General features: G+C 47.7%; 1 protein-coding gene across 1 annotated transcript in view; it reads left to right on the top strand.

The window, feature by feature from the left end:
• Positions 1-15,779, top strand: part of DYM (dymeclin) — a 532,360-nt gene that overhangs the window by 133,552 nt on the left and 383,029 nt on the right. The window contains exon 7 of the mRNA XM_063958471.1: positions 14,844-15,026. Within this exon, the coding sequence (XP_063814541.1) occupies positions 14,844-15,026 (183 nt within the window). The remainder of the gene's footprint in view (positions 1-14,843; positions 15,027-15,779) is intronic.

Raw genomic sequence — 15,779 nt, 5'->3', positions numbered from 1 at the left:
TGTGTGTACAGAGATCCAGTGATGTGCATGTACCGAGATCCTGGAATGTGTGTGTACAGGGATCCAGTGATGTGCATGTACCTAGATCCTGGAATGTGTGTGTACAGAGATCCAGTGATGTGCATGTACCGAGATCCTGGAATGTGTGTGTACAGAGATCCAGTGATGTGCATGTACCTAGATCCTGGAATGTGTGTGTACAGAGATCCAGTGATGTGCATGTACCGAGATCCTGGAATGTGTGTGTACAGAGATCCAGTGATGTGCATGTACCTAGATCCTGGAATGTGTGTGTACAGAGATCCAGTGATGTGCATGTAGCGAGATCCTGGAATGTGTGTGTACAGAGATATAGTGATGTGCATGTACCGAGATCCTGAGGTGTGTGTATACAGAGATCCAGTGATGTGCATGTACCGAGATCCTGGAATGTGTGTGTACAGGGATCCAGTGATGTGCATGTACCGAGATCCTGAGGTGTGTGTACAGGGATCCAGTGATGTGCATGTACCGAGATCCTGGAATGTGTGTGTACAGAGATCCAGTGATGTGCATGTACCGAGATCCTGAGGTGTGTGTATACAGAGATCCAGTGATGTGCATGTACCGAGATCCTGGAATGTGTGTGTACAGAGATCCAGTGATGTGCATGTACCGAGATCCAGTGATGTGCATGTGCCGAGATCCTGGAATGTGTGTATACCGAGATCACACCTGAGGAGAATGTACGGTTCATGCGATGACCCTGTTATTCTGTCATTTTATTCATCCCATCTTCTAATGAGAGCTAAACAATGGATTCCAGCCATCTCCCTCAACTCTGCACTGGCTTTTAAATTTGTGTTTCTACGTCTTAACCATTACCTGTGACTGTAACACTGATGGTGCTAGTTTCATTCCATCTTGGAGTCCAGGATTCAGAGTTTTTCTCCTACTGAGCTATGTAGCCTAGAGATCTGTCCCGTAGTGTAATCCTTCATCTAGACCAGAGATACTCAGTCTTCTCACCCACTATGCTCATTGCTTGTTTACCCACATACTCGTGTGAATACATACACCCGGGGGTATGGAGTAGTTCAGCAAAACGTGTGGTCATGTGCCGCACTGAAGCATCAGATTGGAATCCCTGCCAGCCCCTCTTGCACTTCCAGGTTGAACTTTTCCAGACTGTGAGAAATTGGGGTCATCTTACAACTTTGTTTTGTCCATAAGAAGCCAAATGAGATCAGCGTATGGCTGACTGGCATATGATGGCTAACTGGCATATGATAGCTATTGGGGATGTTTGGTTGCATAGCCCGAACTGAACATGCAAAACAACTGTGTGTGTGCAGCAAAAGGGGATTTCCTAAGGTTGTGTTCTTCTAACATCCTTTTTAGATGAATATGCTACTGAATATGCTACTTTCTCTTACGACTTAGAGGATACTGGGGTCCACATTATTACCATAGGGTATAGAGGGGTCCACTAGGAGCCATGGGCACTTTAAGAATTTGATAGTGTGGGCTGGCTCCTCCCTCTATGCCCCTCCTACCAGACTCCGTTTAGAAAATGTGCCCGGAGGAGCCGGTCACGCTCGGAGAAGCTCCTGAAGAGTTTTCTGCATTTATTTTTCTGATTGTTATTTTCAGGCAGGACTGGTTGGCACCAGCCTGCTTTCTTCGTGGAACTTAGGGAAGGGGGATGTTTCAAACTCTTGAATGGTTAATGGTCCCGTTCCCTGCTGACAGGACACTGAACTCCTGAGGGAACTATTCGCAAGCCCCACCACGGCGAGCTTACATTCCCGCAGCACACCACCACCCCTAACAGAGCCAGAAGAAAGAAGAGTGGTGAGTACTACGCCAGCATCCCGACTAGCGGGTCGCAGGCCATTATGGTGGCATGAGGATACGGAGACGCACAGCTTCTAACCGGGGCGGAATGCGTCTCCAGACACAGTACACTACTGCGTCTCCGTACACCGTACCCACACTGGCAAAAATAGCCTCAAAACGGTTTTCTCTCCATATTAAGCAACAGATTACCTCAGCCAGTATAAAAAGAGCGGGAAGACCACGCACCATTGAAGGGTTGGGGCTTCACTATGAGAGGATCTAGCAGCTAACCAGCGCCATTTTCCCTCTGCAGTGGACACAGACGCTGACTGACGGGGACGCGCAGCTCCTCCAGTGTGACTTCAGATTACCTCAGTGGTACCAGGGGCCATAGCAGGGGGGGAGCGACTATTAGTGTACTAAGTCCCCTATCAGGGTACTTTATCTGCGACCCGGCTAAGCTTTGCATTAGCGGTAAGGGCGTGGTGGGGGCTGGCTCCAAACAACTCTGTGTCTCCCTGAAGGGCACTTTGTGGGTTACTTGTGCTTAACCTTTTCCTGTGTGTGTACTGTCACGTTTACATTATGTCAAGCAAAGAGTGTGTGTGTTCTACAGCGGAGTGTTCCTCTTCACCAGGGGGCTCACTACTGGGTACTCAGGGCAGTGCACCTTCCCATAATAGCTTGGGCTGAACCGTAATGGGTTAATTCCATTAAGGGAATGATCTCAAATATTCTACAAAGCTATCCCGCAATGAGAAAGAGATGCAATACTTAAGACAGACTGTGGATGAGTTTATGAATAGAGACTCAGTCCCCAAACCAGCATCTCAATCCCCTCCCATTTGTCCGCAAAAACGATCTCTGGCCCATATCCTGCAGTCTGACGCTGATGGGTCAGACATGGAGGAGGGTAAGGTGGATTTGGAGGGGGGGATGCTACTCTGTTACAAGGAATAGAAGCTCTTATAGAGGCTATCAGAGATGTTCTGCAAATTCCTGATAATGTGTCAGAGGAGAGTGAGGAATCTTATTTTAATGTAAAAAATAAGTCCTCGGTCACTCTTCCTGCGTCAAAGGAATTTAATACCCTGTTTGAAGAACCGTGGGTTATTCCTGATAAGAAATTTCAAATCCCTGAAAGGTTGCTCTCATCTTTTCCTTTTCCTGTGGAAGATTGGAAAAAAAATGGGAAAATCCACCGATAGTGGACGCATCAGTCTCTAGGCTGTCAAGTAAAATTGTATTGCCTGTCCCTGGTGCAGCCTCCCTTAAAGACACGGCTGATCGTAAAATTGAGACTACACTCAAATCATTGTACACAGCTGCTAGGGTGGCCCAAAGACCCACTATTGCATGTGCGTAGATCACAAAAGCCATTGCTAAATGGTCGGGTAACCTAATTGTTAGATTCCTTGTCTAAGGGGGATGTTGTTTTACTCATGCAGCATATACAGGACTCTGAGAACTTTATGGTGGAAGCCGTAAACGAGATTGGTTTGCTTAATGCACGCTCCACCGCTATGGCAGTGTCAGCTTGTGGCTACTCCAGTGGACTGCTGATGCGGACTCCAGGAAAGGCGTGGAAGGCCTACCATTCACAGGAGAGGCCTTGTTTGGAGACGAACTAGACAAATGGATCTCCAAAGCTGCTGCGGGTAAGTCTACATATCTTCCTTCCGCAGCTCCCCCAGCCAGGAAAGCTTATTCAGCTTCAAATTTACAGTCCTTTCGGACGGCCAAGTTTAAGGGAAAATCCAGAGGTGCTTCTACAGCCTCCAGAGGCGCAAGAGGTAAACCACGCAAACCAGCAACTGCAGGTGTTCAGGAACAGAGCTCCGGCTCTGCTTCCTCAAAGCCTTCAGTATGACGGTGGACCGCGAGGCCTGGAGGTCTGTCAGGTGGGAGCCCGACTACAATTCTTCAGTCACATCTGGTCAAGTTCGTGCCGGGATCCCTGGGTAATAGATCTTATTTCTCAGGGCTACAGACTGGAGTTCCAAGAGCTCCCACGTCACAGATTCTTCAAATCAGGCTTACCAGCTTCACAAAAGGCAAGTATAACTTTACACCAGGCCATCCAAAAACTGGTACAGACTCAAGTCATTGTTCCAGTTCCACCTCATCTACACAACAAGGGGTACTATTCCAACTTGTTTGTAGTACTGAAACCGGATGGTTCGGTACATCCAATTCTGAACCTCAAGTCCTTGAACCCGTTCTTAAGAGTGTTCAAGTTCAAGATGGAGCCTCTGAGATCTCAAGTCTGGAGGAAGGGGAATTCCTTGTGTCTCTGGATATCAAGGATGCGTACCTTCCCATTCTGATCTGCCGCCTCACCAGGCTTATCTACGGTTTGCACTACAGGACTGTCACTACCAGTTCCGGGTCCTGCCATTTGTTCTCTCCACGGCACCGAGGGTGTTCACCAAAGTGATGGCAGAGATAATGTTTATACTCCGCAAGCAGGGAGTGAACATAATTCCGTACCTGGACGATCTTCTGATAAAGGCGCCATTCAGGGAGAGGTTGCTGGACAGCATTGGCCTCTCAACCAAACTTCTCCAGGATCACGGGTGGATTCTGAACCTTCCGAAATCTCACCTAGAGCCAACACGGAGGCTACCATTCATGGGAATGATACTGGACAGGGAGTCGCAGAAAGTGTTCCTTCCGTTGGAAAAGGCATTGGTAATCCAGTTGATTGTTCGGGATGTCCTGAAGCCAACCCGGATATCGGTGCATCTATGCATTCGCCTTCTGGGGAAAATGGTGGCCTCTTATGAGGCGCTTCAATACGAAAGGTTTCATGCAGGACCCTTCCAGCTCGATCTGTTGGACAAATGGTCCGGATCGCATCTTCACATATACCAGAGGATTCGTCTGTCACCAAAAGCCAGGATCTGCCTTCTGTGGTGGCTACAGACCTCACACCTCGTCGAGGGTCGAAGGTTCGTAATTCGGTACTGGATTCTGTTAACCACGTATGCAAGCCTCCGAGGTTGGAGAGCAGTAACCCAGGGGTGCAGTTTCAAGGAAGATGGTCAAGTCAGGAAGATGTCCTTCCAATCATCATTCTGGAACTCAGGGCCATATACAACGCCCTCCTGCAGGCCTCTTATCTTCTTCAGGATCGGGCCATTCAAGTCCAGTCGGGCAATGTAACGGCAGTGACGTACATAAACCGACACGGCGGAATGAAAAGCAGAGCAGCAATGTCAGAGGTGTAAAGAATTCTCCTCTGGGCAGAAAATGCTGTGGCGTTGTCAGCGGTCTTCATTCTGGGAGTAGACAACTGGGAAGCAGACTTCCTCAGCAGGCACGACCTGCACCCAGGGGAGTGGGGCCTTCACCCAGAAGTGTTCAGGTGCTTGACACGTGGGGATATCCACAAATCGACATGATGGCCTCTTGGCCTCTCAACAAGAAGCTCAAGCGGTATTGTTCCAGATCGAGAGACCCACAGGCAGTGGCGGTAGACGCTCTGACCACCCCATGGGTCTATCCATGGGTGTACGTGTTTCCTCCACTTCCTCATATCCCAAGAATTCTCAAAAGTATAAAAAGGGAAAAGGTTCAAGCAATCTTCATTGCTCCGGACTGGCCAAGAAGGGCCAGGTATGCGGACCTTCTGGAGATGCCCTTGAAGATCCGTGGCCTCTACCTCTTCACGATGATCTTCTGCAACAGGGCCCGTCCGTCTGTCAGGACTTACCGCGGCTACGTTTGACGGCATGGAAGTCGAACGGCTGATTCTAGCCAGAAGAGGGATCCTTTACAAAGTTATCCCGACTATGATCCAAGCCAGGAAGGGGGTAACCGTCTAAACATTACCACCGTATTTGGAAAAAATACGTCTCTTGGTGTGAGGACTGAAAATATTCTGCGGTGGAATTTCACCTGGGACGTTTCCTGCTTTTTCTGCAGGCAGGTATGGATGTGGGCCTACGTCTGGGCTCCATAAAAGTCCAGATTTCAGCCTTGTCCATTTTCTTTCAGAAACAATTGCCTTCTTTCCCAGAGGTCCAGACGTTTTTAAAAGGTGTTCTGCGCATCCAACCTCACTTTGTGCCTCCCACATCACCTTGGGATCTCAATTTGGTGCTGCAGTTCCTCCAATCGGACTGGTTTGAACCATTACAGGATGTGAACGTAAAATATCTTATGTGGAAGACCGTCACACTGTCGGCCTTGGCTTCAGCAAGACGTGTGTTGGAGCTGGGGGCTTTGTCTCACAAGAGCCCCTATTTAATTTTCCATGAGGACAGAACTGAACTCAGAACTCGTCAGCAATTTCTTCCGAAAGTGGTGTCAACATTTCACATCAACCAACCTATTGTGGTTCCGGTTTTCACCGACACTTCCGCTACTTCAGAGTCTTTGGATGTTGTGAGGGCTTTGAAGGTATATGCAAAGAGGACAGCTCGTCATAGGAAATCCGTCTCGCTGGTCGTTCTATATGATCCCAATAAAATTGGGTGTCCTGCTTCAAAGCAGACAATTGCACGCTGGATCAGGCTCACTATCCAGTATGCTTATTCCATGGCAGGTTTGTCGGTTCCAAAACCTGTGCAGGCCCACTCTACTAGGTCGGTGGGTTCTTCCTGGGCGGCTGCCCGGGGTGTCTTGGCTTTACAGCTCTGCCGAGCGGCTACTTGGTCTGGTTCGAACACATTTGCTAAGTTCTACAAGTTCGATACTTTGGCCTCTGAGGACTTTCAGTTTGGTCAATCAGTTCTGCAGGAACCTTAGCACTCTCCCACTCGGTTTGGGAGCTTTGGTACATCCCCATGGTACTAAATGGAACCCCAGTATCTTCTAGGACGTAAGAGAAAAGAGGATTTTAATTACCTATCGGCAAATCCTTTTCTCGTAGTCCGTAGAGGATACTGGGCGCCTGCCTGGTGCTTCATTCTTCCTGCACTGTTACTTGGTTAAGTATTGTTGGTTCAGCTGTTCCTGTTTAAAGTTTGGTTAGCATAGCTTTCCTCTTGTTCTGTATGTGCTGGTTCGGAATCTCACTACTATCTTTATATATCCTTCTCTCAAAGTATATCCGTCTCCTCGGGCACAGTTTCCTAGACTGAGTCTGGTAGGAGGGAGAGAGGAGCCAACCCACACTATCAAATTCTTAAAGTGCCCATGGCTCCTAGTGGACCCGTCTATACCCCCATGGTACTAAATGCAACCCCAGTATCCTCTACAGACGCCGAGAAAAGGATTTACCGCTAGGTAATTAAAATCCTCTTTTCTCTGACGTCCTAGTGGATGCTGGGAACTCCGTAAGGACCATGGGGAGTAAAAAGTAAAAGCTTTAGACTAGCTGGTGTGCACTGGCTCCTCCCCCTATGACCCTCCTCCAAGCCTCAGTTAGATTTTTGTGCCCGAACGAGAAGGGTGCAAGCTAGGTGGCTCTCCTGAGCTGCTTAGAAGTAAAAGTTTAAATAGGTTTTTTATTTTCAGTGAGTCCTGCTGGCAACAGGCTCACTGCATCGTGGGACTAAGGGGAGAAGAAGCGAACTCACCTGACTGCAGAGTGGATTGGGCTTCTTGGCTACTGGACATTAGCTCCAGAGGGACGATCACAGGTTCAGCCTGGATGGGTCCCGGAGCCGCGCCGCCGGCCCCCTTACAGAGCCAGAAGAGCGAAGAGGTCCGGAGAAAGCGGCGGCAGAAGACGTTCCTGTCTTCAAATAAGGTAGCGCACAGCACTGCAGCTGTGCGCCATTGCTCTCAGCACACTTCACACTCCGATCACTGAGGGTGCAGGGCGCTGGGGGGGAGCGCCCTGAGACGCAATAAAAATGATATAAAAACCTTATATGGCTAAATAAAATGCATCACATATAGCTCCTGGGCTATATGGATGCATTTATCCCCTGCCAGTTTCCTGAAAAAAGCGGGAGAAAAGGCCGCCGTGAAGGGGGCGGAGCCTTTCTCCTCAGCACACAAGCGCCATTTTCTTTCACAGCTCCGCTGGAAGGACGGCTCCCTGACTCTCCCCTGCAGTCCTGCACTACAGAAACAGGGTAAAACAGAGAGGGGGCACTATTGGCAGCTAATATATAAATACAGCAGCTATAACAGGGAGTAACACTTATATAAGGTTATCCCTGTATATATATATATATAGCGCTCTGGTGTGTGCTGGCAAACTCTCCCTCTGTCTCCCCAAAGGGCTAGTGGGGTCCTGTCCTCTATCAGAGCATTCCCTGTGTGTGTGCTGGGTGTCGGTACGATTGTGTCGACATGTATGAGGAGGAAAATGATGTGGAAGCAGAGCAATTGCCTGTGTTAGTGATGTCACCCCCTAGGGAGTCGACACCTGACTGGATGGTAGTAATTAAAGAATTACGTGACAATGTCAGCACTTTGCAAAAAACTGTTGACGACATGAGACAGCCGACAAATCAATTAGTGCCTGTTCAGGCGTCTCAGACACCGTCAGGGGCGCTAAAACGCCTGTTACCTCAGATGGTCGACACAGACCCTGACACGGATACTGAATCCAGTGTCGACGGTGACGAGACAAACGTAATGTCCAGTAGGGCCACACGTTACATGATCACGGCAATGAAGGAGGCATTGCACATTTCTGACACTACAAGTACCACAAAAAAGGGTATTATGTGGGGTGTGAAAAAACTACCAGTGGTTTTTCCTGAGTCAGATGAATTAAATGAGGTGTGTGATAAAGCGTGGGTTTCCCCCGATAAAAAACTGCTGATTTCTAATAAATTATTGGCACTATACCCTTTCCCGCCAGAGGTTAGGGCACGTTGGGAAACACCCCCTAGGGTAGATAAGGCGCTCACACGCTTATCAAAACAAGTGGCGTTACCGTCTCCTGATACGGCCGCTCTCAAGGAACCAGCTGATAGAAGGCTGGAAAATATCTTAAAAGGTATATACACACATACCGGTGTTATACTGCGACCAGCGATCGCCTCAGCCTGGATGTGCAGCGCTGGAGTGGCTTGGTCGGATTCCCTGACTGAAAATATTGATACCCTGGATAGGGACAGTATATTATTAACTATAGAGCATTTAAAGGATGCATTACTATATATGCGAGATGCACAGAGGGATATTTGCACCCTGGCATCTAGAGTAAGTGCGATGTCCATTTCTGCCAGAAGAACGTTATGGACACGACAGTGGTCAGGTGATGCGGATTCCAAACGACATATGGAAGTATTGCCGTATAAAGGGGAGGAGTTATTTGGGGTCGGTCTATCGGACCTGGTGGCCACAGCAACGGCTGGAAAATCCACCTTTTTACCCCAGGTCACCTCTCAGCAGAAAAAGACACCGTCTTTTCAAACCCAGTCCTTTCGTCCCTATAAGGGCAAGAGGGAAAAAGGCCGCTCGTTCCTGCCCCGGGGCAGAGGAAGGGGAAAAAGACTGCACCATACAGCCTCTTCCCAGGAGCAGAAGCCCTCCCCCGCTTCTGCCAAGTCCTCAGCATGACGCTGGGGCTCTGCAAGCAGACTCGGGCACGGTGGGGGGCCGTCTCAAGAATTTCAGCGCACAGTGGGCTCACTCGCAAGTGGACCCCTGGATCCTGCAGGTAGTATCACCTGGGTACAAATTGGAATTCGAGACGTCTCCCCCTCGCCGGTTCCTGAAGTCTGCTCTACCAACGTCTCCCTCCGACAGGGAGGCAGTATTGGAAGCTATTCACAAGCTGTATTCCCAGCAGGTGATAATCAAGGTACCCCTCCTACAACAGGGAAAGGGGTATTATTCCACGCTGTTTGTGGTACTGAAGCCGGACGGCTCGGTGAGACCAATTTTAAATCTAAAATCTTTGAACACTTACATAAAAAGGTTCAAATTCAAGATGGAGTCACTCAGAGTAGTGATAGCGAACCTGGAAGAAGGGGACTATATGGTATCTCTAGACATTAAGGATGCTTATCTCCATGTCCCAATCTACCCTTCTCACCAAGGGTACCTCAGGTTTGTGATACAAAAGTGTCATTATCAGTTTCAGACGCTGCCGTTTGGATTGTCCACGGCACCACGGGTCTTTACCAAGGTAATGGCCGAAATGATGATTCTTCTTCGAAGAAAAGGCGTATTAATTATCCCTTACTTGGATTATCTCCTGATAAGGGCAAGGTCCAGGGAACAGTTAGAGGTCGGAGTAGCACTATCTCAGGTAGTGCTACGTCAGCACGGGTGGATTCTAAATATCCCAAAATCACAGCTGATTCCAACAACACGTCTACTGTTCCTAGGGATGATTCTGGACACAGTCCAGAAAAAGGTGTTTCTCCCGGAGGAGAAGGCCAGGGAGTTATCCGAGCTAGTCAGGAACCTCCTAAAACCAGGACAAGTGTCAGTGCATCAGTGCACGAGAGTCCTGGGAAAAATGGTGGCTTCTTACGAAGCGATTCCATTCGGAAGATTCCATGCAAGAACTTTTCAGTGGGATCTGCTGGACAAATGGTCCGGATCGCATCTTCAGATGCATCAGCGGATAACCCTATCTCCAAGGACAAGGGTATCTCTCCTGTGGTGGTTACAGAAGGCTCATCTTCTAGAGGGCCGCAGATTCGGCATTCAGGATTGGATGCTGGTAACCACGGATGCCAGCCTGAGAGGCTGGGGAGCAGTCACACAGGGAAGAAATTTCCAGGGCTTGTGGTCAAGCATGGAAACGTCTCTTCACATAAATATCCTAGAGCTAAGGGCCATTTACAATGCCCTAAGTCAAGCAAGGCCTCTGCTTCAGGGTCAACCGGTATTGATCCAGTCGGACAACATCACGGCTGTCGCCCACGTAAACAGACAGGGCGGCACAAGAAGCAGGAGGGCAATGGCAGAAGCTGCAAGGATTCTCCGCTGAGCGGAAAATCATGTGATAGCACTGTCAGCAGTGTTCATTCCGGGAGTGGACAACTGGGAAGCAGACTTCCTCAGCAGACACGACCTCCACCCGGGGGAGTGGGGACTTCATCCAGAAGTCTTCCAAGTGATTGTAAACCGTTGGGAAAAACCAAAGGTGGACATGATGGCGTCCCGTCTCAACAAGAAACTGGACAGATATTGCGCCAGGTCAAGGGACCCTCAGGCAATAGCGGTGGACGCTCTGGTAACTCCGTGGGTGTTCCAGTCGGTATATGTGTTCCCTCCTCTTCCTCTCATACCAAAAGTACTGAGAATCATAAGAAGGAGAGGAGTAAGAACGATACTCGTGGCTCCGGATTGGCCAAGAAGAACTTGGTACCCGGAGCTGCAAGAGATGCTCACGGAGGACCCGTGGCCTCTACCTCTAAGGAAGGACCTGCTCCAGCAGGGACCTTGTCTGTTCCAAGACTTACCGCGGCTGCGTTTGACGGCATGGCGGTTGAACGCCGGATCCTGAAGGAAAAAGGCATTCCAGATGAAGTCATCCCTACCCTGATCATGGCCAGGAAGGATGTAACTGCAAAACATTATCATCGCATTTGGCGAAAATATGTTGCGTGGTGTGAGGCCAAGAAGGCCCCTACGGAGGAATTTCAACTGGGTCGTTTCCTACATTTCCTACAAGCAGGATTGTCTATGGGCCTAAAATTAGGATCCATTAAGGTTCAAATTTCGGCCCTGTCGATCTTCTTCCAGAAAGAACTGGCTTCAGTGCCTGAAGTCCAGACGTTTGTCAAAGGGGTACTGCATATACAGCCTCCTTTTGTGCCTCCAGTGGCACCTTGGGATCTCAATGTAGTTTTAGGGTTCCTAAAATCACATTGGTTTGAACCACTTGCCACAGTGGATTTGAAATATCTCACATGGAAAGTGGTAATGCTGTTGGCCCTGGCTTCAGCCAGGCGCGTATCAGAATTGGCGGCTTTATCCTATAAAAGCCCTTACCTGATATTTCATTCGGATAGGGCGGAATTGAGGACTCGTCCTCAATTTCTCCCTAAGGTGGTTTCAGCGTTTCACATGAATCAACCTATTGTGGTACCTGTGGCTACTAGGGACTTGGAGGACTCCAAGTTGCTGGACGTAGTCAGGGCCCTAAAAATATATGTTTCCAGGACGGCTGGAGTCAGAAAATCTGACTCGCTGTTTATACTGTATGCACCCAACAAGCTGGGTACTCCTGCTTCTAAGCAGACGATTGCTCGTTGGATTTGTAGTACAATTCAACTTGCACATTCTGTGGCAGGCCTGCCACAGCCAAAATCTGTAAAAGCCCATTCCACACGGAAGGTGGGCTCATCTTGGGCGGCTGCCCGAGGGGTCTCGGCTTTACAACTTTGCCGAGCAGCTACTTGGTCAGGGGCAAACACGTTTGCTAAATTCTACAAATTTGATACCCTGGCTGAGGAGGACCTGGAGTTCTCTCATTCTGTGCTGCAGAGTCATCCGCACTCTCCCGCCCGTTTGGGAGCTTTGGTATAATCCCCATGGTCCTTACGGAGTTCCCAGCATCCACTAGGACGTCAGAGAAAATAAGAATTTACTTACCGATAATTCTATTTCTCATAGTCCGTAGTGGATGCTGGGCGCCCATCCCAAGTGCGGATTGTCTGCAGTACTTGTATATAGTTATTGTTACAAACAAATCGGGTTGTTTATTGTTGGAAGCCATCTTTTCAGAGGCTCCTACGGTTATCATACTGTTAACTGGGTTCAGATCACGAGTTGTACGGTGTGATTGGTGTGGCTGGTATGAGTCTTACCCGGGATTCAAGATCCTTCCTTATTATGTACGCTCGTCCGGGCACAGTATCTTAACTGAGGCTTGGAGGAGGGTCATAGGGGGAGGAGCCAGTGCACACCAGCTAGTCTAAAGCTTTTACTTTTTGTGCCCAGTCTCCTGCGGAGCCGCTATTCCCCATGGTCCTTACGGAGTTCCCAGCATCCACTACGGACTATGAGAAATAGAATTATCGGTAAGTAAATTCTTATTTTTACATCTGCCCCCTATATTGTTTAATTTGGATAACGTGGTTAACAGGGAAACTAGTATATCCTGCACCAGTAATCTCTGACTGATAACAAATGTATGCAGAAAGGAGTGCACACGTTTTTAAGGAGATGTGCACAGTTCAGGGTGCCTAGTCTGTAGAAGGCAGAAGCACAATCTCAGGGTGTATAGTCCTGAGAAGATTGATGCACAGTCTCAGGGTGCCTAGTCCTGAGATGGTGGATGCTCATACTTTGGTTGCATAGTCTTGAAGGTGGATGCTGAAGTATGTGGTGCCTAGTCCTGAGAAGGTGGGTATACAAGCTTGGGTGCCTAGTCCTGAGAAGGTGGATGTACAGTCTAGGGGTGCCTAGTCCTGAGAAGGTGGATGCACTGGCTTTGGATGCCAAGTCCTGAGAAGGTGGATGTACAAGCTTGTGCTACTGAGAAGGTGGAAGGACAATCGTGTGGTGCTTGGTCCTGAGAAGATGAATGTACAAGATCGAGGGGTCTAGTTTTAAGAAGGTGAATGTACAAGTTTGAGTGCCTAGTCCTGAGAAGGTGGATGCACTAGATTTGGGTGCCTAGTTCTGAGAAGGTGAAGCTTGTAGTGCTTCAAGCTTGTGGTGCTTAGTCCTGAGAAGGTGGAAGGACAAGTTTGTGGTGCTTAGTCCTGAGAATGTGAATGCACAAGTTCAAGGTGTCAGTTTTAAGAAGGTGAGTGTACAAGTTTGGGGGCCTAGTCCTGAGAAGGATGCACTATCTTTGGGTGCCTAGTCCTGAGAAGGTGAATGTACAAGGTTGTGGTGCTTAGTCCTGAGAAGGTAGAAGGACAAGCGTGTGGTACTTAGTCCTGAGAAAGTGAATGTACAAGATCGGGGGGCCTAGTGCTGAGAAGGTGTATGCATTAGCTTGACTGCCCATTACTTCGAATGAGGAGATGAGCCTGCACTACACAGCATCACTGTCTATAGCAGTGACCCCGTTGAGCCCTGTAAAGTGACGTGCTGATCGCTACTCTTCCCCTGTCTTGGTATCTGAAGCAGGCGCTTGGTTGTAGTTGTGCAGAAGATGTAAGTGCACTGGAATGTTTTTCCTTGCATGGCACATTTTACAGGCTGTGATGGGCAGCTCCACAGCTTTCTGTATGACCTCATCATCGCTTGTTTGCTGTACAGCTGATTTTGGGTGGGACCATTTGGCTGCAGTCGGACTACATTTTCTAGGGTAATTGTTCGAAATATTCACTTAAGGGGATTTCAAAACTGTGTACTTCATCTATGAAGAAATGTAATGCTAATCCGGTAAATCAAGTAAGTGTTCACGGCATCAGCCTAAAGGACCGTGGGTATACACATCAGTGGAATGTAATTGGTCAGGTTACAGGAGCTATACCAGAGGCCGCATTACACATGCCTATTTTTTTTATATATTTCAGTCAAAAAAATGTATCATGCTCCATATTACAGCTGCATTACAATCGTGTTATATTTCTGTTCACCTGCCGCTGATTAGTATTTTGGGTGCTAAAACATTGAATTAAAACACGGCACTTATCTGGGGTTTTCTGTCTCCTGCCTCTGGGAAGGTGAAACAAAATCCCTGTTTGTGCCGGCTATCAGTGATAATTGAATTAACCCCCAGGGATTACCGCGGCTAATTAAAATCCCCCCAAACTTTGCTGGAAACTTGGTGACATCTAATGAGGGGACAGGCTGCGTTAAGCCCTGGAAATGTAGTGATGGCTTCCATGAGCGCAGTAGTGTGATGTTACTTAGAGTACCAGAAATGGCGCTATGTGGTTCTCGTTGTCAGAATAACGTTTTAGCAGGGGAGTGACCTGAAGCGTACATGTCACCCATACACTGTGGAGGCAGGCGTTCTGCTGATGTTCCCGTAGCCTCATTCCATACTGATGTCTCTTCTATATAATTAATAAGATACAAATTAGCTGCATCCTTTGAGAGTCCTATAAATGACCATCTCTGCCAGGTCCCAAATATGGGCTCTGTTTTAAATACTGAAAATGTGAAACACCTGTAGGAAGCATTGATCTGTCACAGTAGTGTGGTGATCCTTTCCGATATCTCACTAATATGGACATTGTGTTGTTTTTTAGGTGGAATATGGACAGTTTTGACTTTAGGTGGAGTGGGGAGCAAGCCGACACCTTTACAGGAGCAGTCATCACCTCTTGCAAACCAGAGTCTGCTCCTGCTGCTGGTCCTCGCCAATTTAACAGATGCCCCAGACTGTCCCAATCCTTTCCGAGAGGCCATCATGTCCTTCAGAAACACACAAGGTATGTTATCTCAGCAGCATAGTAACAAACATAAGATAAACCAACAACATAACAACAAACATACAATATACCAACAGCATAATAACAAACATACAATATACCAACAACATAATAACAAACGTACATTATACCAACAGCATAATAACAAACGTACAATATACCAACAGCATAACAACAAACCTACAATTTACCAACAGCATAATAACAAACATACAATATACCAACAACATAATAACAAACGTACATTATACCAACAGCATAATAACAAACCTAAAATATACCAACAGCATAATAACAAACGGACATTATACCAACAGCATAACAACAAACATATGATACACCAACAGTATAACAACAAACATACAATATACCAACAGCATAACAACAAATGTACAATATACCAACAGCATAATAACAAACTTACAATATACAGGTACACCACCGATTTTCCGGCATCCTCGGTTCCAGTGCCGTGCCGGATTATCGATTTTGCCGGATTAACGGTGGAAACTAATTTTGCACCTTCAGAACATTTCTAAAGCAATAAATAGTAAAATATATGCTAAAGTATAATATTAATTAATGAATAAACACAGTAGTGTATGCAAAACTGTTTATAAGCAAAACAGGTATCAGGTACGTTTTGAACAACCATTAACAGTAAGTGAAACAGTCACTGCAAGGAAAGTACTAAACCTCATGCAAAATGACACTAACTCTTACCCTCCCGCAGCCCAACTCCCACTACAACCT

The sequence above is a fragment of the Pseudophryne corroboree genome, chromosome 1 (genome assembly GCF_028390025.1).
Source record: "Pseudophryne corroboree isolate aPseCor3 chromosome 1, aPseCor3.hap2, whole genome shotgun sequence".
NCBI classification, from domain to species: Eukaryota; Metazoa; Chordata; class Amphibia; order Anura; family Myobatrachidae; genus Pseudophryne; species Pseudophryne corroboree.
This window is presented reverse-complemented; position numbering and strand designations above follow the sequence as displayed.